This window comes from Myotis lucifugus, unplaced genomic scaffold (genome assembly GCF_000147115.1).
Source record: "Myotis lucifugus unplaced genomic scaffold, Myoluc2.0 scaffold_129, whole genome shotgun sequence".
Lineage (NCBI taxonomy): Eukaryota > Metazoa > Chordata > Mammalia > Chiroptera > Vespertilionidae > Myotis > Myotis lucifugus.
Genome location: NW_005871177.1, coordinates 857,006 through 882,810, shown reverse-complemented (window position 1 = coordinate 882,810; position 25,805 = coordinate 857,006). Strand labels below are relative to the sequence as shown.

Here is a 25,805-nt window from a genome sequence, read left to right as displayed (position 1 = left end):
TACATAAATGTGTATTTTATAATTTTATGTCAACCCCCTATTTTTGTTTACTTTAAACACAATTACATACTTGGAGATAATATCTTGCTTGAAAAGCACAATAATACATACTTTTTCTGATAATTAGTATTTTCTCCAAAACTTGGTTTGTATATTCAAACATAGTTATTTCCACTCATTTGATAAAGTGTCAGACATGGTTATTCTTTACAGGTAGCACAACAAATGAATTGCCGGTAGCTTTTTCCTGTGGGCATTATCTAGCATATTTACTGTATGTTGGAAAGCTCTTTATTAAAATGTAAATATTATGTTTTTCAGTTTCAGATTTTAGTAACCAGAATCAGACTTGACTCAGTATGTTTGTGGTTCTATATATTCTTAGCTTCACTTTTAAAACTTAAACCTAGTGAGGATAAAACAGCATACTTGTTTTCTAAGAGTGGTTTTCTATTCCCTGTGGGTTCTTAATGAATGTTCGTCGAGGATAATGAAATTGATGTTATTATTTGAGTATCCAGTTATTTTAATGCACACACTAGGAAGACAGTGTCAATGTAGGTTTACTCCAAATCCAGTTATTTCATAGTTGGCCCTTATTTTCACACAAACTGAAATACCCAAGTAACTAAATTTGCACATTATAAGGTAGTATATGAAATGTTTCCCCTAGCTATTGGCAACATTTATAGTGACAGTCCCTGACCTTTAGTTTAATTATTTTTACATATCAAAGCACTTAAGGCTTAATATACCAATAGCACTGAAATAAATGACAAGGTAATGGAGGTAAAAAGGGAACATAAGAAAAATACAGACACTATTCAAGTCAGCCTGAGCTTGTCAGTGTTTGCTTCCGAATTTGGTTTTGCCTTTCTTTTCCAGTTTTTCCATTTTTACCTGATTTTTTTAAAACTACCAGTTCTTTAATTTTTTTTAAAGATTTTTTATTAATTTTTTGGAGACAGAAGGGAGAGTGGGAGAGAGAGAAACATCAATGTGAGAGCACACATAGATCAGCTGTCCCCCACATATTCCCTGGCAGGGATCAAGCACACAACCCAGGCATGTGCCTTGACTGGGAATCAAACTGTCAGTCCCCAGGCCACAGGATACTGCCCAACCAACTGAGCCACACCAGCCAGGGCTGTACCTGATTTTTTAAAAAAATAGTAATTAGCTTTATAGAGAGGTGTCTTTATTTTATTCATTGATTGCTAATCACATTTCTTGTCATACTTTTACATCAATATATTGTCATTTTTAGTATGTTTTCATTCAGGCTTTCTAAAAGACTGTGTGCAGTCCATAGTTTTCTCGTGCTACATAGATGCTCAGTGTTTGTATACATTTTAGTATACATAAACCTTGGCTTTATACGGAAGGAATGTTTTCTGCTTGATTTTCAGTGTCCTCCTTAATGAGATCTAGCCTTTTGGGGACTTTTGGTCACAGTAGCTCATTTGATTGATGTCAGCAATGGGATGCTTAAATATAATGATGCAATATATATTTTTATATTCTTATTTTTTTTCTCAGTGTGTGCTGTATTTGTGGGCATTGAAAATTCTTTACCCCAAAACACTGTTTTTACTTCGTGGAAATCATGAATGTAGACATCTAACAGAATATTTCACATTTAAACAAGAATGTAAGTATATTTCAAGTCTCTTTTCCTTTAACACCATAAGTGCTAAATAATCATTTGAATTCATACTAAGCGCACATTTCAATATATGATCTATTGCTTCAAAGTAAACAAATTTTTAAAAAACACACTATTTTGTGCCATTCCATATTTGTCTCTAAGCATGGATAGTTAAGAGAATGTAGAATTTCTTTTTAATTATAATTTTCTACAAAGTGATCTAAAACTTTGAATTAATATTTGATGCAATTTATCATAAGAAACAGTGATTGATTTATCTTTTAAAAACCAGCCAGAATGCTACTATTTGAGATAATAACCCTATTCTTCGATCTCAACTAACTCCAGAAAAGCAAACTGAGGGAGATTCAACCTTGTGCCCCTGTTTTTGGATGCCGCACATTTACTAGCTTCCAGTGGATTTTATAGGATTAAAGATGACTTTCTCCTTTAGACACAGATGCTAGGAGTGACAGGGACTCCATATGCATTTTATAAAGTCCTCCTCTCAGTTTTCCCCATTGTCCAGTGAAACTTAAAATTGTCTCTGTCATTTAGTTCTATAGTCAGTGGAGCATAGTGACTTCTCTCCAAACATTAGATACCAGTCAGTGTGCAGAAACAACTTTAGAGAATTTCTTGCCCTCTGGTTTTCTCTAAGACCATTAAGGAAAACCAGCCAGCTTTACAGTCGTCTTTCTATTGGTCTCCTGATTGTATATACTTATTTTGAGATATATCTACAGATAAATAGCAAGGACATATACAAAATTTCTCTCCTCTGCTCTACAAAAAGTAACTAAAAACTGAAAAACATGGATGAACAACAACAACAACAAAAAATAGATTAAAAGGTTTACATATAACTCCTTGAAAAGTCTGATTTAAACATGTTTTGGAACTTTGCAGTGTGTAGATATATGCGAATATGATTCTGGCAAGAAAACATTAAAAAAAACTGTTTCAATGAAATGACTCTAGCTATGAAATCATGAGAGTAAATATTTTTTAAAATCATCTTTTAAAAGGTAAAATAAAGTATTCAGAACGCGTCTACGATGCCTGTATGGATGCCTTTGACTGCCTGCCCCTGGCTGCTCTGATGAACCAGCAGTTCCTGTGTGTACATGGCGGTCTGTCTCCAGAGATTAACACTTTAGACGATATCAGAAAAGTAAGTTCTGTTATTTTCCAAGTCTGATCTTTCTCTGTGCTTCAGTAATAAGGAGAAGGCATTGATCTCCCTGCCTTTATCACTAACTTTATCCTTTTGAACTAAAATGATTAAAAGTGGTCATGAATCTCTTTTTGTGTATTAAATTTTTTTTCTAGAAAGAAAGATACATTTATATTTAGAAGAGTTTTCATCTCTAAAACCTCATCCTACCTTTTGACATGTTATTAGAAATGTAAAATATTTTATTCCTAAAAAAAAAAAAAATACATCTTTCATTTCCTTTTGGTTTGCTTCCAACAGAACCCATTGAGTATTCATGGTATATTATAGTTACAAAACGTTGCTTTCCTCTTGGGGGAAATATCACAACTTGACCTTTAAAGTATGTTCACATTATTATTTTTTTTCAATTTATCTGTTACAGCTTAAAACTTTAACAAAGCCAATGAGAATATTCTATTGATTGCATTGAGGGTCTAGGTAAAAACAGTCGATTTTTTTAAAGAGCCATTTTCTACTTAATTTAACATTGGCTGTCCCTGTTATTTTAAGCAACAAAAAGATGAGTTAGTTTGAATGTGGAAGTATGTTTCATATGAGAAAAGGCAATAATATGGGATAATTTTATCTAGTGGAAGAGGCAGTCTTTTATTTCTTTGATTATGCTCAATATTCTTTTAAAAGTTCATTGGTTTTAAAGAAAAACTATATTTACAGAAGAAAAACTTTCAAATTCTACTGTCATGAAGGTTGAAGTCTTCAAGTGTAAAAATAATAGTTTATTTACTTTTCTATTAGAAAGAAAATGCCTGATTTTTATTTTTTAAAAAATCAAACAAAAGGACATTATATAAACCTTAGTTTTCCGCTTTATGTGTTTGTGTCCCTTTTTAAAGGCACATCTGCTTCTGGTGCTCTGTAGCACAGAGAGCATAGGTATTTGCTCTGTATTTAACGTACTATGGAAACAGGGCACTAGTACGGTAGTAATGCGGTGTGGTCATGGAGTTCAAGTATAAAGTGGTTCACGTTCTGCATGAATGTAACCTGATTTGTTCTTCTGCAAATGGGCTCCTGAAATAAATAACCAAGCTTCTCATAAATTAACTGGACTTTTAAAATATCATCTACTGTCCCCAGGACTGGCATGTTTCAGGTATTATGTTCAATTTTCATGTATGTCATTAAGCTCTAGATTTACCCATAAAATGATTTTTGCATTTTGACATATATCTATCAGAGTGCCACACTTCTTTTATTTAATGAATTTTTAGTTTATTCTTACTGTAGAGAGTATTAGCTTTAGAAAGCACTTTGTAACTTTTCCAGAAGAAATTCTATATTCTGGTTGCCTTACCAAACTTTCAGCTGGGGATTCACTTTCATCAGAAGCCTCCCGTCCTGTGCTGTTCTGCCCCTCATAGTAAGTCCTTGTTTCTCAGAAAGAAATTTCCCATTTTTATGGGCAAGTATTTATTTTCCTAGAAAGAATTGCTCCAAAGGCATACATTATTTAAATCTCTTAAACAAGTCTAAGTTTGCAATGCATGTTTTATGAATAACATAATGATTGAAATATAGAGGGTCTTGCTTGAAGTTTTTTATTGGGTGTTGAGAATGTGAAATATTGCTTCATTCTTTTTAGATACTAATAAAAAATGGTGTGCAGCAAAACCATGATTTACATCACCTTTTATGTCTCAGGAAAAAATGATAATTTGATTGGCTGTCAGCCTTATATATCCACCTCTCCCCCATCCCTATGGGTATTTTTTTAATGTTAAAGTATTGACTATAGAGAATATCAATCCTTAATGATGTTATGCATTTCTTTTTAAGAGAAGATAATATCTGCTAACTTTACTAAAAATCTTTTAATTGTGGTTAAATCAAGATAAATTAAAGGAAAGTGACAGGGTTATAAATTGTTGGTGAAATGTCATTTGCAGTTGTATTGCTCATACATTCTAAGTGCAGCTTTTAAAATTGAAATATGACTTTGCTAAACATTTATAGCTGGAATGGATTTCATATGAAAGCCTCAAGTAAAACTACAGAGTTTAGAACTGTGAGCAGAAGAAAAAAACAGCTAAATTTTAAAGTTGGATTTATTTTACTGCTTATCATTACTCTTGGTTTGTAACCAGTAAGATAAACTAGAATAGGCTTGTAGATTAATTAAATACCTAGATAGCCCCTAATGAATGAGCATCCAAAATGTCATATAGCAAGTGCTCCTCTTAAAATGAAAGCCACCTGTTCTCCAAATCATATTGTTAAATATAAACACCATAAGTTGTCTTCATCCAGATTTCTAAATCACATCTTAATGAAAGCAGTAATAGAAATTTCCCCAAAGATAAAATAAAATAAATAAAATAAAATAAAATCTCTCCCTCAGGAAATGAAATACATATATAGTCATATCAATTGATAGTGACTAAAACATTAAGGTAGATAAGTTAGGGGGAAAGAGAAAGATAAAAGGGAGAAAAAAAGAGTAAACAGTTATGAATTAAAGAGACAGGAGGGAGGTATAGGGTGAGATGAAGACAGATAAATGAGCTAATGAGGAGGAGGAAGGAAGGACAATTTGAGAGATGAAGAGTAGAAGAATGGGGAGGAACCAAGGAGGAAGGGGTGCTGACAGGAGGACAGTGAGGCAGCTCACTAGCTCTCTGCTTGGGGAGAGGAAGTTGGATATTGCAAATTTCTGGTCTCTTTTATTTTCTGAATTCCCAGTTTCCAAAGATTAGTATTTTGCTCTCTGTCTTCTTTTTTTCTTAGTTAGACCGATTCAAAGAACCACCTGCTTATGGACCTATGTGCGACATCCTGTGGTCAGACCCCCTGGAGGACTTTGGCAATGAGAAGACTCAGGAACATTTCACTCACAACACAGTCAGGGGGTGTTCGTACTTCTACAGGTGAGCATGCAGCTCCCGCCTGCCGGAGCACGTGTCCTTCATACATTTGTTATGTATCAGTCCACGCGTTTGATTTATTAGGATGTTTACATATGTTCTCTAGGCAACAACTATAAATGAAAGGGTCACTTCGAAAGCCTGGTTCAAATGAGTTCTTAGCACTTGCAAAATGAAAATATAAATAAATAGATAAGAAATGAAATATATCTAAATAAGTTATATAGATATAATAATATCTGTGAAGAATAGAAAAGGCATAAAAGAGGCATGTGATATCAGGGTGGCAAAGTAGCTGAAGAAGATGGTAACTAGGATATACTAGTAGTAGAAAATTTGTTTCAAGAACTGTAGAAAAAAATCCAATGCCAGCATTTACTTTTTCACTCAATTATGTAATACTTTAAAATTTTATAATCAGTTTTCAAAAGTTAAATCAGAAAAAATACAGTGGGGCCTTGACTTAAGAGTGTCCCGACTAACGAGTTTTTTGAGATACCAGCTGTCTCTCGGCCGATTTTTTGCATTGAGTTGATAGAGTAATTTGAGTTAACGAGCTCCTTAATGAGCTCGGTCTTGGAACGAATTAAACTCGTAAGTCAAGGCCCCACTGTAATTTAAATTGCTGAATTAAATTATATTGGAGTTATTCTTTAAATTTATCAGAGTTCTTGGCTAAATTAACATTAGCAGCAACTTAGTATATAGGTGCCATAAGTAAGTTTATTGTTGGCACATAGACATGTTACATTGAAAAAAGTTTTATAGTAATTTTTACATTTGCCAGTGTAAGGGAATTTGCCCATTCCATAACATTTCAGAGACGAAAACAACACTGTTGGGTTTTTGTGTATCTCCACGATTTTCCTGACATCTTATGTCATTTTCAGCCTACTGCATTTGATTACCCTCTATTTCTCTAGGTTCCCTTATTATCAGACATACAGTTCATGTGAAAGAGAGAAAGAGATCATGGGATTGAGAATTTTAAGTTCTAGAATACATAGTCTTTTTAAAAATCCTTAAAAACCAAAACTGATGTTCACTGAAGTTTATGCTCAATTCCAGCACTGGCAGCTAGGCAAATGGCAAGGCTGGGAGCATTCTGTCAATGGGTTTTGGGTCACATACCTTCTGTCTCTAGAGTAAGCAGATATCATCCTTCTGCATAACATTGATCAGAGTTTATTCAATGGCAGAACATGTTGTTCCATACCTTAAGTTTTCCTTATGGAGAAGACATAGTTTTCTTTTATTCATCTTTTGATATGATTGGGAAATTGAAGTTTGTGAGCAGAAAGTCTTGTACACTGTAGAGCATTAATCAAAGAGTAGTTTTTGATAGAAATATTAATAAAGAGGTTTGTTCCAAGCTTATTTACCAGAAAGTTTACAATTCATTTATTTAATTTGGATATCAAGTCTAATGAGTCTATTTTGGCTGAAATGAAGAAACGTAGTGTAGGATTTCTAAGAAGCCTAAGGTTTCTTTTCAGTAATTAGTTAATTTGTGAGTAATCTGTTAGTAAAGATGTTCAAGCTTTTTAGTGAAAAGTTAAATATTATTGAAATATATCAAAGCCAAATGTTCAATTTTTCACATCTGGTGTTGAATCCCTAAGTATACCAGTGAATATTTAAATTACCTATTGGATACCACGGAATTGTGCTTCAATAATATAATGTCAAACAAAATCTAAGCCTCTTAATTTTAATATTAAGCCATATTGCATTAATCTTTCTTTAATTCATAATATGACCTCTTTTATTAGCTTTCTGAGTCAGGTTTTTAAATAAATCATACTCTAAATATAAAGTCTTGTACTGAACTTACATAAGTTTTGGTATTTTTATTTGGTGAATACAGACACAGATGTGTTTACATCAGAGAAAAAGGCCAGAGATGATTATGCATGTTTTCACACTTTTGTTCTCAACAAAATGATTATTTAACTCCTCTCATTAGAGGTTGTTAATAGCTCTTTAGCCATAACAAACGCTGAATATCTAAATTCACAGCCTATAGACTGACTAATTGTAAAGCCATCTGGGTTATGTTTTATCTAAGAAAGAGAAAAATGACTCTTATTCTCCTAGAGCTTGTTGACACTTTTGATTTTAGTGCCATCATGAAGGTGCCAAGGCATTCTTTGTAGTCTTGGTTTGTACAGCTGACTAGAGGGTTACAGGGAACAAAAAAATTAGTAGAGTCCTAGCTGGTTTGGAGAGAGCATTGGCCTATGGACTGAAGGGTCCCGGGTTCAATTCCAGTCAAGGGCATGTACCTTGGTTGCAGGGCATGTACCTTGGGGAGTGTGCGAAGGCAACTAATTGATAAGTCTCTCTTGCATGGATGTTTCTTTCTTCCATTCTCTCTAAAAAATCAATGGAAAAATATCCTCACGTGAGGATTAACAACAACAACAACAAAAAATGGTGGAGAAACTTGGTGACAATTACCTTTCTGGGTGATCGGCACTGATCTTGATCCACAACTCCCAGTTATTTTTCACATGTTTATATTAAATTTGCATATTTAATTTTCCATTCCACCCTACTCATGATCTACACATTGCTTGGACCATAATTTAAATAAAATGAAATTATACAGAAAAATACATTAGTAGAATTTTTTAATGCTGTTGATGAGTTATAGAAAATGGGCAAAGTAACAGAGAGGAAAGAACCCATAAAAACATTATTTTTGCCTAAGTGCTGCTATTATCTTTATAGCCTTAGACCAGAGTTTGCATGTGCTAATGCCTAACATTTTGAGGCAGGTAAGTGAGGTACTTGAAGCAGGCCAAGTGTTCCATTGTAAAGATTAATGAGGATCATGACAAATTGGAGGTAAAATTTCATTTTCATGTAGTCCCAACAAAACTGTTGGCTGGATTAGGATCTTGGGTTGTCAGTTTGTATGTCTGCCTTGGATGAATCACATAAGCTCTGTGTTCTAGGTTTAGCTGCCTTCAAAAGAAGTGAGTTAAAGCAGACATCTAAAGTTCTGAGATTTGAAGTTGCAAGTTACAGTTCACTCAACTACCAGTCTGTTCATCACAGATCAGTAGCCTTTAACTTCTCTTCTGCAATTGACACCCCATCAACCTTCCACCTTGAAATGCTCTGGCTCCTCCTTTTCCACAAATCCTGGCTCTCCCTTAAATCCTGGTCCTTGCCTCTTCTGCTGCCTCTTTCTTAGTATTCCTCCTGCTTTTGACATTGTTTTCTTCACATATTTTTAGGAACCTCACCTATTCCCTTAGCTTCACTGTAACCTCTGTGGTTTAACTACAAGATCTACATCTAGCCCCTTCATCTCTTTATTTTTCCTGAGCTCAATCTCTCTATTTCTAGTTTTCTGCTGGAAATTTTTTATCTAAGATGTTCCATTGTCACCTTAACCTAAATTCACCTTGCCTGGAAAAGCTTATTATTTACTTTCCCACTTGCTTAAGCCCCACTAGAGAATCTCCCATTTTTTGTTTCTGTTAATAGTTCATCCTAACAGTCATGCATGCTAGGGAATATATTTCCTTTTTCTTCTTGCTTTGAAATCACCACCAATCAACACATCTTATTGACCCTTTTTATAATATCACCAGCATCTGGACCATCTTGCCTTCCCTCCCTCCCACTCTAATTTCAAAGCCTTCGTTTTTAGTCTGTTGAAATCACACTTGATTGTACAACATCCTTCATCCCCCTCCCCTCAATTCATACTGTTCCATTTGTGGGTATCTTCTGATCATTCATTCATTCAATCATTTAACAATCATTATATCAGCACACACTATATATATGCCTTCTGTGAGATTTTGTAAATACTGAGAATCTCTGCCTTCAAGGGAATACAGTCTAGTTGCCAGAGATCAATAAGCAGAAATTGACAAGTAAAATGCAAGGTTAGTGCTGTGATAAATGTGGAGGTCATCACACACACACACACACACACACACACACACACACAAACACACACACACACACCTGGGTTACCTAACCCAAATAGGGATGGATTAGAGTTTAAGGGAATGTAAATTTTATTAAATGTAATAAATGTAAATTTTAAAGGATAAGTAGAAAATATCTAACCAGAGATACTAGGGAAGGTTAGGCTCTTGCAAGCAGAGGAATTGGTACTTATGAAAATTTGAGGGCAATAATACTATGAATTCTAGAAGGATGCCCACCTGAATGGTCTCTAATCCCAAGTTACAGTTAGCAGGTTGAGTATACACTAAAGTAGAATATTCATATAACTAACCTATTCCACTCCTATTTTATTACCCGCTGGAATTGTGTACATATGTGTACCAAAACACCAGATTGTTCATAGCAGCAGTACTTGAATAGCCAAAAAATGGAAACAACCCAAATGCCCAGTTAGTAGAATGAATAATAAATTGTAGCATATTTAAATAATTAAATACAGCAAATGAGGATGAGTTAAACAAAGCTGCACATAACAACATGGATGCATGTCACCAGTATAATGATGAGTGGATAAAGGCAGGCACTCCAGAGTATAGCCTAGATCAGTGATGGCGAACCTATGATACGTGTGTCAGAGGTGACACGTAAACTCATTTTTTTGGTTGATTTTTCTTTGTTAAATGGCATTTAAATATATAAAATAAATATCAAAAATATAAGTCTTTGTTTTACTATGGTTGCAAATATCAAAAAATGTCTATATGTGACACGGCACCAGAGTTAAGTTAGGGTTTTTCAAAATGCTGGCATGCTGAGATCAAAAGGTTCACCATCACTGGCCTGGATGATCCCATTGAAATACGAGTTCCAGGTTGGAGAAGCTAATCTATATACTGTTAAAAGCCAGCATGGTGGTTACCCTCAGTGAGGAGGTGATAGTGACTCAGAGGAGATACAAAAAGTTGCTGGGGTTTAGGAAACCTTCTGTGTCTTGATCTGAGTGCTAGTTGCAAAGGTTTTTCACTTTGGAAAGGTCACCAGTGTGTAATCTTCTGCTTTGTGCAGTTTTCTGTATAGATGTTACACTTCAATAAAAAGTTTGCCTTAAGTAAAAATTGCTCACCACTCCTGAGGCAGCTGGCGGCCAGGTGCAAGTGAGGACTCAGGCCCTGGTGCAGTTCTGGCAGGAAACGTCAGAGCCCTTCCAGACTGGATCCCTGGTGGATAAAATGAAATTAGTTGGAGAACCCTGGGGCAAAGAGAGTAACAGAGCAAGTCCTAGGAAAACATCGGCCTAACAGTATCTGGGCAACGCCAGACCCCCCAGGGCTGAGTCCCCATTGCCAGCCTAGGAGGTGGAGGAGGAGCAGGACAGTCGGGCAGAGTCCTCTGTCCTCCTGGGCTGGACAGCAGAGGATGAAGGTTTCCTCCTGGTCTTTTAAGCAGGGGTAGCAGGTTACCTGCCTCTGCTTTGCTGAAGCCAATGAGGGAAAGAAACTCTTTGCTTCTCTCACCTGCTTAATTGCTCCTGTTGGGGCAACTCCAGAAATTAACCGTGAGCTCCAGTTAGCGGGTAAATGGCTACTAAGCATTTAGGGCAGGGGTGGGCAAACTTTTTGACTCGAGGGCCAAAATGGGTTCTTAAACTGGACCGGAGGGCCGGAACAAAAGCATGGATGGAGTGTTTGTGTGAACTAATATAAATTCAAAGTAAACATCATTACATAAAATGGTACGGTCTTTTTTTTTTTTTTAGTTTTATTCATTTCAAACGGGCCGGATCCGGCCCGTGGGCCGTAGTTTGCCCACGGCTGATTTAGGGTATGAAAACAAATCTGTGTGTCTTTTAAGGCATTCACTGCTGCTGGAGAGCAGACGTATACACATAATTTACATGGCAGGTGATATATTGCTTTCACATGTTATGAAAACATGGTGGCTGCCGCAGTTTTGAACTCTTCAGGGTTAGTTAGGTTTGAGGGGAAGGGTTCACAAGTGATAGAGCTAAGGCTTGGCAGGAGAGCATGCCACTCCAGAAGGAAAAAGCACTCAGGGGGAGGATGTTAGGACCTAAGAGCATAAAAAGGCATTAAAATAGTGCCTGCTGGCTATATCATGGTTACAGAGCTCAAAATCTTGGGGGTTGAAATCAATGTCTAAAATAAAATTTCACATTGCAAGAAACAAAAGTAAGAGAATAAATGTATGGCATGTAATAGCTATTTTCTCTAGCGCCGAGTCATTTTTTCTACCATATCTCACATATGTCTCTCTACCTTCTTCCTCTTTGTTCATGCTCAGTCTGCTTCCTGTCCCTCTCCCTCTCTTGGTGGCATTCTAACCACTTCCTATCTACTAATCTCTGTACATCATTTCCTTTAAGATCTTACATAAGTCGCAACTAATAAATACAACATCTACTGGTAGAGTTTAGGGTTGCTAACTCACCATTCTGTGTTGATTCTTCCTTCCACACCATGGTGGTGGGGAGAAACTTAGGAGTTGTAAAAAGTCTACTATTATTGCATCAGGCACTGGCCTAAGAAATGTATATATTGCAAACTCATTTCATCTTTATCCGGAGTCTGTGAAATAAATGATACTGTCTGCGTTTTTACAGATGAGATGATTTATTTGTATGAGGTTGAACAACAAAATTAAACAATTTTCCAAAGTTTACACGTGATGTAGGAATAAGAACCCAGATCTAAGGATCTCCACTATTCCATGGAAATTTTCACCTTCCTTTTTCTCAGAGAAGATGCATTCTCTAAAGCTGAAGGAATCATTATGATCCAAATCAAAAACAACAGTTTTAGAGAAGATAACTTCTTCCCAAACACAGCATGGATGCTGGTAAATGAACATCAGAAGCCCAAAAGCATCACTGGTCTTCCCCAGTCCTTGCAGCTGGTCTGGTGTCAGACATCTCTAGGCCACTTGGTTGAACAAAATCCTTCCAGGGTCACCTCAGACAGACAGATTGCGCCTGACAAGGGTGCCCATGGAGGGGTGTGAGTGGGGCTGCGATCCAGCCAGCCCTCAGCTCAGAAGGCCATGGAGCCAGACTTGGGCTGATCAGTCTGTAGGAAGAGGGGCTCTTTCTCTCTGGTGGGCACAGAACATGGAAGCTTCACCTTATCGATGCAAAGAAGAGGCAGAAAAAAAAAAGATCTGCCATGAGTTAGGTAGTTTTCATAAAGATTTCCTCAGACCCCGATGCTTTCTTTTCTTGCTATATTGAGTCTCAAAATTTGTACTATTTTATCTTAAATGTATTTTATCCATAAACGGTTTTTTTTAGTTTTAAAAAATATTTTACCTTCCTACCTAGATTACAGATACTATCAAGACAGAAACCACACCTTACACTTATCATACCGCCCATCCCTGGGCAAAATACAGTCTTCTAACAAAGAGAACAGACTCACCAGTGAGCCTTTGATAAATTGTTGGTGAATAAGTGATTTCCAACTCTCTCTATGGTGGTAAGGTGTTGTGATTCTGCTTTTCTAGCATTCTACATTTTTTTAATCCTCAACCAAGGATATGTATAGTTTGTTTTTGTTTTTTGTTATTTTTTAGAGAGAGAGAGAGAAACATCAATCGGTTGCCTCCTGTACATACTCTGACTGGGGTTCAAACCTAGGTATATGCCGTGACCATGAATTGAACCGCACCTTTTTGGCATACAGGATGATGTTCAAACTAACTGAGCCACCAGCCAGGGCAATATCTTTTTAAAATGCTTTTCATCTTGAACACTTTTTGGTTTTCATCATTTCCATTAAAAAACATGAAAATATTGTAAAGTTTTCCCCCTGATATTATTAAAAACAATAATGTATCCTAGGCAGGTAGCTTACCAATAATGAGAATATAGTTGATAATCAAGTACTTTTTATAATTTATTTTGAAAAATATTTGTAATTCTTAGAAAATTTAAGTTTTGCTTGCTTGTGCTTTTAAATTTCTAAAGATTTTCTTAATTTTTTTTTTCCCTCTAAGAAAGAATGGATATGTCCTTACTTAATGCCATTAACCTAGGAGTATGCTGCTGGATTGATTTCATTTTCTTCAGATTTCCATTAGAAATCAGATATATATTTCCATGGAAGAAAACTTAGCTTAAACACATAAAGAAAACAAAGCATAAAGAAAATATATTAAAATTCTGTTTTCATAAGACTAGTATAAGTTCTTCCAAAAGGAAAAGAGTAAAATTAAGAGCAGCCAAGCCATTTCCCCAAGGGCAAAAAGTGATAAACCTAAACAAACAACCTCTGTCTTACAAGATAACAACAGGGCAATAAACTGTCTTTTAAAAGAAGCATTATGAGGGCATAAGGAATATAAGTAAACAGCATAAAGAGATAGGGAAGGAACATTTAGAATCTTTCGTGTGTGTGTGTGTGTGTGTGTGTGTGTGTGTGTGTGTGTGTACATGCAAAATACTATTTTTTGGGTTCAGAATCTACTTTTACCAAAGACCTCACCTTTTTATAATCAGTACTAGAGGCCCGGTACATGAAATTCTTGCACCCGGAGGGGTCCCTCAGCCCGGCCTGCGCCCTCTCGCAATCTGGAAGCCCTGGGGGATGTCCGACTGACAGCTTAGGCCTGCTCCTAAGCTGGCAGTCAGACATCCTTAGCGCTGTCATGGAGGCAGGAGAGGCTCCCACCGCCACTGCACTCACCAGCCATGAGCCCGGCTTCTGGCTGAGCGGCGCTGCCCCTGTGGAAGCACACTGACCACCAGGGGGCAGCTCCTGCATTGAGCGTCTGCCCCCTGGAGGTTAGTGTGCGTCATAGCAACCAGTCATTCCACTGTTTGGTTGATTTGCATATTAGCCTTTTATCATATAGGATTTCTACAATGGTACGCCATCTTAATGTTATTTTTATCCTGTTGCTTAGCTAATTCTTACTAGATCTGTAGCATAAAAACTATTTTCAACTTCTCTTTTGTGATAAGTTATTTGAGTGACATATACTAAGTATTTTTGCTAAGTGTTATTTTTATGATCGCTGAATTGTCTTCTACGGCATATGTAGTTCAAGTTTGTGGATAGCTGCAGTTTATATTAAAACAAGCATGGGCTTGCTGTCCTTTGATTTGAAATACCTAAAATTTATTCATTTTTATGGCATACATTTATCTCTTTCAAAATTCTTAGAGCAGAGACAAAGTGATTGCAAAGGTTTTTCAAGTTTAATTTGTAACTTGAATTGCATTTTGAATGAAGTTCTCATCTTTCATTTTGAGATTTTCTTAATAGACAGTATTATCTTGATTGAATTTTGATAATTTTATTATGTCAAGATAAAGAATAAGATTTAAGATCAAGTTCTATTGAACATATGTAAGGTACACTTTTTAAAACCTTGTGAATTCCATAATTCTGGTTAGATTTTGAATGATGTAGTCAGTTAATGTAACCATACTTAAGTTGATAGCTTGACTTCCCACACTTTCCCTCTCCCACTCCCTCAGTCTTCTCTGCGGAACGCTCAGGCCCCCCCACACACCCAAATACAAACAGGGCTGTGTTTGAGAAAATTGAGGCTTGCATTTTAAATTCCATCCTCATGTTATATTTGTGGTTCTGTTCACTCTGTGTGTAAAGGCAGACTTGATAATATTGATTTTCTCTCCAAGTGGACACTTTTTTGGTGTTGTTATATAATAGCCTTCCTTCTGTTTCCAATTCATGCACCTCCAGCCCTTTCTCATTATGTAAAATGTACAACTCTGGGTGCTTTCTCTGCCGCAGGGGAAAACCTGTCCTTAGAGAGCCAGGAGGCTTGTTTCATGAATGATGTATGTCTCATTATGCTGGGTCAGATCACATAGGTCTGATGTTACAGGTAAATTTGTTCCCTTTAATGATTTCCTAACAGTTGCTTCTCTTTTCTTTTTGTCTCTGGCAGTTACCCGGCTGTTTGTGAATTCTTACAGCACAATAACTTGTTATCTATCCTCCGAGCCCATGAAGCCCAGGATGCAGGGTGAGCAGTCTTGTGGGGTTATGGAAAGCATGCGTTCCTTGTCCCTTTGTCACGGCTCCCTCACTCCGCTCAGGCTGCGGCTGTTCCCTTGGCCAGGCTCTGTCGCTGATGGAATTCAGTCTTAAAATTGTCTTCTGATGTCACAGATATGGCAAGGTCCTGGGCAATGAATGGCTGCAGGTGTATTGTCAATTCCCCTTTGAAATTCTTCTGTTTTTAGCTTGAACAGGTAACCATTTCAGCTGGCTTTCTTAAACACTGTAAGAGCACTTCCTCTTATTTCAATTCCTGCTCTTACCGCTGTCCCAGAAGTGAGTAAATTACCAGTCTTAGTTGGCAAGGTGAATGAGAATTACAAAGAAATATTTAACAGATATTGCATGTTGTACTCTTGTTTAAAGAATATCATTCTTGGTCCCCATAGAATTTTAACGGACAAAAACAGAAACATTTAAATGATGGGGAAAATCATATAGTCTAACTCTAACAGAAATCACCATATAATATCTGATAAATTTTTAAATATAGACCAATTTTAAGGGTTTAGAAAACTAAGAAATGTCAGATGTTCACTTTGATGTTGCATTAAATCTGCACTAGGGAAAAATAGGATAATTTATTTTAGTATTGGAAGTCCAGGAAAGTAGGCTCCACTGAAAAGCAGTATTTGCCTTCAAATGCTTAAACTCATCCCTTCAGGTTCTGAATTCTCTGAAATGGAGGCACAGTAATTTTTATAACCTGTGTGCTGATCCTGGGAATGTACATGCCTGCATTCTGAAGTAACCCCATGTCTGTTATGACCTTGAATCAAGGCAGGTCCTAAGTTCCTTTCAGAATTAGCTTTTTTCAAGCATTCAGTCAACAGGTATAATCTGATCCAATGTTCCCTGCTCCATGCTGTTGTTGCTGATGTTTGAAGTAAACTGTTGGTATACCCAACCAATCAGATCCTCAAAAAATTTTTTTTCACTTTTCAGGGCAGGGGTGTCTCCATGCTTTTTCAGCTGACTGTCCCAACTGTGCAGTTGCGGGGAGGCACATTGATCTTAATCCCACTGAAATCATCTGCTTATTTGAAAATATGTTATGTGCATCAGTTAAAATCAACAACTCTGTTTAAAATGAGCAGTTGCTTGATTCACTGGGGCAATTGAGATTGTGTCATCCAGTTTCTTTGTTTTTATTGGATGCCATAGCCAGCCCTGGTTTATAAACTCAAGGTGCTAGGATTAAGAGTGGTACTGTCTTTCACATTCTGATTTTACCCGAAACAAAGCTCAGTCCCATAAGCAGAATAAATAATTCTAGAATGTAAACCAAAAGTAATTTTAGACTATAATAAAAAATAATAAGATTTTATTTCAGCAATAGTAGCGGTAGCCCAGGAGACAGATTTAGGTAGCAACCTAAACCGTGTCCCACTGAGACAAAGGGGAGGTCTTCTTTTATAGGGAAAGTTCCTGCCAAGATTCTCAATTAGGTCCTTTTTATGTAAATGAGGTATCCAAATTGTACAGTTCTGATTGGACAGGGCAGGTCTCCGTCCTTCATGAAGACAAAACCAGAGTTTCCCTGCAGTCATTGAGTCAGACAGCTAAACCAGCAGGCCATAGTTCAGGAAGCCAAGAGTTTGGTCTGAGATTCTAACTGGTATACTTGAGAAGGCCCTGTCAGCAAATGACCACTAAGATATTATTATTCATAAATTTGGGACCTTGGTTGACCATGGGGAATCCATCTCAGCCGATAAATTCCTCTTGAGTATTCACATCAAATGAATCTTTTTGGTACTAAAAGGTACTATTTGAGGCACCTCTAAAACCCAGCTAAATTGGACATGCCAGAAATAATTGACACACAATACCCAAGGAATGATAAAATTTTGTTATGTGCCATATAGGGATGTTTCCAAACCGATATTCCTGAAATCTATTGCATAGAAGTTATGAAATACATTTTCACATTGGTGGAAAAGAGCCAATTTTCTGTGTATTTTGGTTATTTGAAACTAGAGTCCTATTTTGTCTTAGAAAAAAAAAAGATACTGGATTGTTGGTTGATTTCCAAAGATCTTGCAAATGTTCTTTTTCATCACTGATTGATTAAATATCACCCTGCTGAAACAATAATCTTTGGCCTGCAGACACCACAAGAGATTGATAATAAATAAATTCTAAAGTAGAAACAGTTTCAATCATAAAGCCCATAGATTTAATCAAACTTTCTTTGAAAAGCAAATCACTTAGGCTGAGCAAAAGGGGAAATATAATTGTAACAGAATATTGTAGATAAATAGAATAATCACCCTGGTTATTTGTGGGAAAGATTTACATATTGCTTTGCTTATTGAGTCTTTTTATGTCAAATATATTGGCAGGCTTGTGAAAAACGTGGTAGGTAGAGGGCTAAAAAGTAGCCTGTATTCTCTATTGAACACATGGAAATGGATTTTCACTGAGTTCCACCCTCCACTGTGTCTGCTGGACTTAGAAAAAACCTATTTCAAACTTTTATATGAGTGTATGCTTTTATTCTCACCTCTGAAATGAATTGATGTTGTATAACAGACTTTAGAGAGAAGAGTTTGTTTAATGCTATATAATCAAATTTTCTTTGAATGATAAAACTGAATTTTAATTTTGTGTTTCTAAATTGACAGTTTGATACTATAGTTTTTTTCCCTACTTGCTCTAACTTGCATTCATTGTTTTTAGGTATCGCATGTACAGGAAAAGCCAAACAACAGGCTTCCCTTCTCTAATTACGATTTTCTCAGCACCGAACTACTTAGATGTATACAATAACAAAGGTAAGTGGTTTTGAATCCCTCGTATGGCTGTCTACAATATGTGTAATAATTCTTAAGCTTTTTTATTTTGGTTTGGTTTTAGTAAAGCATTGTTACCTCTTTTTCCCTTTACTTTTTCATTTATTGTTTGATCTAAATTCAAACAGTATCTCCAGAGGTAAGTATTCAATGGGTCAAAGGTGGGGCCCAGATGCTGTTATTTTTTTAACTGTTCTCCAGGAGCTTCTAATGTACAGCAGGGTTGACAGCTACTGCTCTGGAGATTATAGGCTTAGGAAGAAATTACACTTGGCAGGAATCCAAAATCAAGTCCCTTAAGAAGGGTGTGGATTTAAATAAGAATAGTGTGGTTGTGCTTGTAAGAATCAAGAAAAATAAGCATACATTATCTATAGCTTGAAATTCAGATTCAAATTGCATGTATTGAGAACCTACCATGAGTCAGATCCTATGCTAGGAAAGTAAATATTCATTTAGATTTTTAAAAATTGTATTAAACTTCAAAGTAAAGGTCACTAGCCCTCCAGCTCCTTTGATTTTGCAGTGAGTCCCTGGTTAATTGCCTAGCCCAGTGTCACTCAGTTAGGTATTGGTGAACTGGGCTCAGGCCCAGGTGTTTTGGCTTGGCATTCTGCACTTCCTTTCTGAAACTCCACACCTGTGTGCCTGAAAGAGCCCAGGAAACAAGAGGGCATTATTTACTGACTTCAGGGAAGAAAGGAGGAGCAGGGGACACATTATCTCCTTTCATCAAGGTAATCTCTTTATTCAAAAATGATGAGAAGTGTTATAGGTGTGGCAGAATGGGTGGTAAAATGGGAAAAGCCATTACCTATAGTTGGCATTGGTCTGGGTAGTTCATGTCTGAGCGTGGCTTTCTGAGATTAAGAGAAATGGAGACGGAAAGAGAAAAAGCAATCAAATAGTATTTGCCAGCTGAGATACAGCCAGGCAGAGGCAGGAAAAGGCAGCCTGAACTCCTGGGAGTAGGAGCCATTCCCATGCCTAAGTGATAGGTGCTTCTTGACAGGCTGGAGTCCAGATGCCTGAGGCAGGCCTTGGCCACCTTGATAGTGAAGCGCCTGTTCTGTGGCCTCAGACCTTATGAATAGGTGGTTGTCTTTTTTGTGTCTTGTATTTCACAGGGAATGTGGAAAGTAGGCCTCCCTTTTCACTTGTGCCCTGATTTCCTGCTTAAAACTTCCCACCTCCTCTTGCTCCGGGTTGGACCCTGACCCCCATACCTTCTGGATCTGTCAGGGATCCTGCTCCAAAAGGCAAACCTCCTGTAATTACAGTGCTGCCATTTATCTCCCTGATCCTCCCCTTTCCTCAGACACCTCTGTTTTGTCCTACTCAGAGCAGGACTCTCCCTCACCACCCCCACAGCCCAGAGAGTGACACCTGCTGGCGGGAGTGCGCTGCAGCCATGCCATCCTTATACAGCCCTTTAGACTGAGGTGGGGCCTCCTCTGAGCCAGGGAGCAGGATTCTCAGTAGGCACAGTGCAGTTCTGTCACAACCATGGATGTGAGGGGCAAGGGACAGTAGTCCCCCCTTTCTCGTAGCCTAGTTCCTATAAAAGATGCTGCTTTTCATATTCTGTGGCGAGAAGCATGCAAAGTATAAGAAAACATGTTCTCAGTATGCCAAGGGCTTATAAGCCTGCTGACAAAGTAAGACATTTGGGTGATTGAATAAACATATAAGACACGCCCAGGCTGGTTTGCTCAGTGGATAAGAGTATCAGCCTGCAGACCAAAAGGTCTCGGATTCAGTTCCTGGTCAAGGGCACGTACCTTGGTTTCAGTTCCATTCCCAGTCCTGGTTGGGGAGCATGCGGGAAGCAACCAATGGATGTGTCTCTAACATCTATGTTTCTCTCTCTCGCTCCACTCCCTCTTCCCTCTCCTCCCTCCTTTCCACTCTCTCTAAAAATCAATGGAGAAAATATCCTCCAGTGAAGATTTAAATAAGTAAATATATATACATATATATGCATATATATACATATATATGCATATATATATATATATATGACACAATTAGATTACATATAAAGTAAGAGAGTCTGATGCTAAGTACATTTGACAAGGGGTAATTTTCTAGCATGCTCAGAAAAGACTTTTTTTAAGGTAAAATATGATCTGTGTTAAAAAACAGGAAGTGTTTGTCCACCTCAGGCTGGCAGAGCCAAGCACTAGCCACTGAGAGTTGCAGTGGAGAAGAATTGGCTACTTTACTGATGAATGGCGCCATCCAGGGGAACAGGAAGCGAATGCTCTGGAGACCTGACTCCCAGTGGCGTGTAGGTTACAGATTACAGAGGACAGAATCACAGTACTCCATGGGTTGGAAGTTCGGGGTCATGCTGGGAGGTAATTGGTCAGAGGTGAGGAAAAGGTCATAAATTATTTCTTCAGGTTTTGAGAATAGTTCTGAGGTCTTTTCCTGGTTCCGTCCGTCCAGACTCATGGGAACGTAGCCAGGAGGTGGTTTCACCTTAGGGCTCAGGAACTGAAACATAACTTAGGTCAAAATGTTATCTTTAGCCTGCCAGCGGTCCAGACCTTGTGACCATGGGTCAGGTCCTGGCTGCTGGCTTCTGCTGCCTCGGGGGCTGCTGATTATCCTGGGGAAAGGCTAGGTCTCTGAGGGGCATATAAAGAGAAAGAATGAGAGATGTGATTTGAAACTAAATTTAATCAAAGTCATAATGACTATCAGTTTGAATTCCTCCTCTTCTCTCTCAAGGCATTAAAAAAATGGTTAACATTTGTTTAGAAAGAGGAAAAATATAAAGTTTTTGAAACTTTTTTACTTTCAAGCAGCAGCCGCCTTTTTTCTCAGACAAAACCTCAACCTTGAAGCCTTTTATCTAAAACCAGGAGTAGCTCATTCCCTTTGACGGGATGAGGGGTCCTCGTCCTGTACCAGAGGGGCGCCTGGGGTATTGCTAGTGAGCGCAGAACTCAGGAGGTCACCTCGCATGTCCCACCATGATCCCGTCATTTAACCAAAGTATGTGAAATGTGAACACTCAGGTTTATATTGTTTTATGTTATTAAAACATTTTTCTATTAAGTCTAGTGAAGCAAGTGCCCAAGCAAGTAATTTTCTGGACAGAGACTGATTACTACGTAGCATGTACTATACTTACAAGTTGTTGTTTTTTTCCTTTTAATCCTCACCTGAGGATACGTTTTTATTGAATTTAGAGAGAGAAACATGGATCAGTTGTCTCCCATACATGCCCCTGCCAGGCATCAAACCCACAACCCGGGCATGTGCCTTGACTGGGAATTGAACCCTCGACCTTTGGTGATGTTCCAACCAACTAAGCCCCACCAGCCAGGGCCTTACAAGTTTTTAACAACTAAAGAGTCAAGCAGTTAAAAAAAAGAAGAAGAAGAAGAAGAAGAAAGTTGGGATTTTACTCCGTAAGAACAGACTTGGAGCTTTTCCTTTCATCATCATGCTGGGTAACGCAGTTTTGCTGGAGCCCATAGCTATTTCCCACATGCAGTGTGTATGCATTGCTGCTATGGTTCTGATTCAGCAGGTGAGAACTGAGAAAACAGTAGCCATCAGTGCATCGCTAGCTTTGAGGTTCCGTAGTTTTTTCACTGTGTTTTCTTGCCTTTGGGGTAGAATCGTGATATCTGAGAAAGTGGACAAAACATTTCATTTTGGGAACTTTTTCATAAAAGAAAAAATTCTTCTGAGGGGAAAAAAATAAACTAATAGGAAGAAGAAAGATATATTCTTCGGTTTGAGCCTAATTTCAAAAGGCTTTAGTGTAAAGTTTCTGAAGCGCTTTAAAGTTGTCATGCTAACACTGTGTACAGAATATGGGAGTGGGAGGCAGTTATTCCCTGCGGAAGTGAGGCTTACTGTATTTGAATCAAACAAATGTTCACAAGAGTTTTAAAATACACTGCAACAAAACTGGGTTGCAAGCACCTTCAACACACAGTCAATGGAAAGATCAGCGAAGAGTCTCTGGATTAATTACTGGAGTCTTAGAAACAGATGACCATACAGGTCTCTGGAATTGTAACTTACTAGTTATGGTATGATTTGATTTGATTTTTAAAGCTTCTGTAAATTAAGTAATAGCTTTCTGGCAAAATGAAAGAATGAGAATAATGGGTGTATTCTGCCATTTTAAAACCGATAATAGTTGTGTGATCCGCTTTATGTATAAATGCCCAATAGTTCTGATTCGTTGTTCATTCTTGTTCATTAAAGGCAGCTCTCAGAGAGTTATGACTGTAAGTGTCCCTTCCCTTAGTGTGGCCTACATCCATTCACTTGGTTCTTGTCCTTCCTGGTCTGCATGGAGGCAGCTGTCTTCTCACCCCCTCCCTGCTCCTGATTCCTCGCTCTGACACTCCTGCTCACTCCTGCAGGAGGCCCGCTGGACAGAGGATGTAGGTGTGAATCACGGCTCTGCCATGAAACAACTAACTCGTCTGATTGTATTGGCATGCAGTGACATCTCTGTAAAATAAGAAATAAATGCTGTGCAGTATGAAGATTTCATCACTAGATATTTTATATTGCTATTGTTACCAATTTAGATGGTCCGGGACCCCTTTCTGGGGACCCAGTCCCAGGGAGGACCCGCTGTCTTTTCAAGGGTTCTTTCTCTGTTTGGTGTCCTGGAGCCAAACATGGGACTGAGTTCAGCAGCACAGGCTGTGTTCAGTGGCCAGAGGATGGAGAAGCAGGAGTCAAACTCAGAGATTAACTTCTCTTAGAGAAGTCTGGAGGGGATTATTATCTGGACAGTATAATGAGGGGGAGGCCTATATATTAACTTTTGGGGCGGGGAGAGGGCTTGTTTCTTCCCAGAATTGGGATCCCATCCTTTCTCTTTCCTTATATAGTCTGCGTCAGATCTGTTAAAGCACCCAAGGATGTGTCAGTTAGCATGCTAATCTGTATGTGTGTGTGTGTGTGTGTGTGTAAATATATATATATATATATATATATATATATATATATATATACCTAAGTGTTTGACCTTCCGACCGGTGGTTATGACGTGCAATGACCACCAGGGGGCAGGCGCTCCAACTGGTAGCTATGATGCACACTGACCAGAGGGCCGAGCTGCGGTGTCTTGGCAGCTGCGGTTCTTAGGTGACACACCCGGAACCAGAGAGGAGGGAGCCTGATTCCAGGGTGTGTCACCCGAGAACTGATTTCGGCCCAATCCCCGCAGGCCAGGCCGAGGGACCCCACCGGTACACAAATCCTCTGCACCGGTCCTCTAGTGTGTTATAATCAGGGTATAATGAAGTTCCGGGTGTAATGAGGTTCAGGGTATAATGAGGTTCAGGGTCTCCTGGAGGTCAGATTCAGCACCATCTTGGTTCAGGCCAGCTCTGGTTGGTTTTGTAATTCTGCCCCTCTCCTGTGTTTTTCCTGTAACTGAAATGGAAAGATAAGTACATCAGGTTTCAACAGCCTGGGGCCCACAGCCATGGGGACACTGTTACGATGCCCCGTGTCAGTGCAGGGCTTCACAGGAGCTCCTAGCAGAATATCCCTCCTCCTCAGCTTTAGTTATCATTTCACTTTCCTGGTTGAGCTACCTTTATGCTGCTCTCTGGATGAACCTTTTACTTTAGCCAAATTCTTCTGCTCACTGCCCTGAACAACTTGCGGCTTTCCCTTTCCACACCTTTGCCACACCCTTTTTTCCATCTAAAACACTTGCCTCCCTGGTCTCCTCCCATGGAAATGGACTAGTCCCATTTCAGCCTGTATTGCCCTAGAGACTGTAGACAGTCCTCCCCTGAATGCCTGCAGAACCGATCATTTACCCTTGTACTTATCATTTCATTTCTTTTCTAGTTAGCTTTTCCTAGAGTTAGCATTCCTATGTCTCCCTGATAAGATTAGAATTCATTTGAAGCAGGGCTTTTTGATACACACAGTACAGCCAAGTAGCACGCCTTTTACATAGCAGGCAGTCAATGCAGGCATTGATTAAAGCATTTTCTTTCTGGGAATTGATAGCAAGGCAGTGCCCAAAAGTACCCTATCAGTATTGACTCACAGAGCTTTATCTCACTTTAAATTACTACCCTCTATCCTTTCCAAATCGCAGTTAAACATTTGCAGAGCAATTTTCACATTTGAATTATTTTATTTCCTGTCAATCTGTAACCCTGAGGAAAAAGCTACTTCATAATTACCCAAATATGCCAAACAGAAAGAAAATAGAGTAATGAAACATTTCTGATCCCCCTCTTCCTCCTTTCCAACCTCCTCTGTCTAGATAATTTAGCACCTGTAAACGTGACTTTTAACCTCATCCGTTCACCAATGCAGCACACCTTTATTGAGAACTTACTATATACCAAGCACTATATAGGTGCTGGGGATATGAGAGAGACAGACAGGGTCTTTGTCCTAGTGCGGTTTATAATCTGGTAGTGTGCTAGACATTAAGTAAAGAATTCCACCAAGAATTATCTAAATATATTTAGAGAATACTTACAAAGAAAGGAGTGGTATGACATGAGGGTAGAAATTAGTCTTTGGGGACAAAAAAAAAAAAAAGCTTATCTGAGGAAGCGATATTTAAGCAATGGTAGAGTAAAATCTTTCAGAAATACACTGGCAAATGTGCATTCTGCTTTACATTTTTTAGTTTTAGTTTAGCTGAAAACTATAATGAACTTCTGGGAAAATTTGTTTTAAACCTTGATGTAAACAGTTAAATCATTTTTTTCTCTATGATTTACCTGTATTTCAAGAAAATATAAGGTAAGTTACAGTAGGTTCTATGTGGTTCCAATAGTTTAGAGGAGTTGTCATAGGGGTAGGTGAGTGGATGGGTGAATGGATATTTGAGATAGATGTAGAGAAATATACATCCAGTGGTATATAATTCAGTTCCAGGAAAAGCTACTGACAGTAAAATTAAGTAATTAAGTAAATTTATTAAATAAATGTATTTTGGATTTGAGAGGAAAATCAAAATGGCAAACAGAATAATTTAGCAATCAAGACCAAAGATTAAAATGACAACCAAGAAAAAAATCAATATTAAGGTAGGTTAAGAAAAAGAGAGGCAGTATATAAGCTCCAGGGCAGAACTTCTAACCACCTTCTGCCCAGTGCACCTGATCACAGTTCCCCCCATGAAAGCTGTTAGCTATTTAAATGGAGGCATGCTTCCGCTTCCTTAGATGGCAGCGTTATCAGGCTGTCAATCCCGTGGCTGGTACCTCTGTGGAATAGTCTTGGAATAGGACCTCTCCCTCGTCGCCCTTGCATAGGTCA

At 38.1% G+C, this 25,805-nt stretch overlaps 1 protein-coding gene across 5 annotated transcripts in view; it reads left to right on the top strand.

Annotated features, from left to right (window-relative positions):
- The window catches only part of PPP3CA (protein phosphatase 3 catalytic subunit alpha), a 309,183-nt gene that overhangs the window by 236,749 nt on the left and 46,629 nt on the right, over positions 1–25,805 (top strand). For all 5 annotated transcript variants that reach the window (XR_002830568.1, XM_006094090.2, XM_006094089.1 and 2 more), the window contains 5 exons: positions 1,540–1,651; positions 2,677–2,822; positions 5,613–5,752; positions 15,614–15,691; positions 18,409–18,503. Coding sequence is in view for 4 of the 5 variants with exons in the window: in XM_006094090.2 (XP_006094152.1) it covers positions 1,540–1,651; positions 2,677–2,822; positions 5,613–5,752; positions 15,614–15,691; positions 18,409–18,503 (571 nt within the window). In the remaining variant the exon portion in view is untranslated. The remainder of the gene's footprint in view (positions 1–1,539; positions 1,652–2,676; positions 2,823–5,612; positions 5,753–15,613; positions 15,692–18,408; positions 18,504–25,805) is intronic.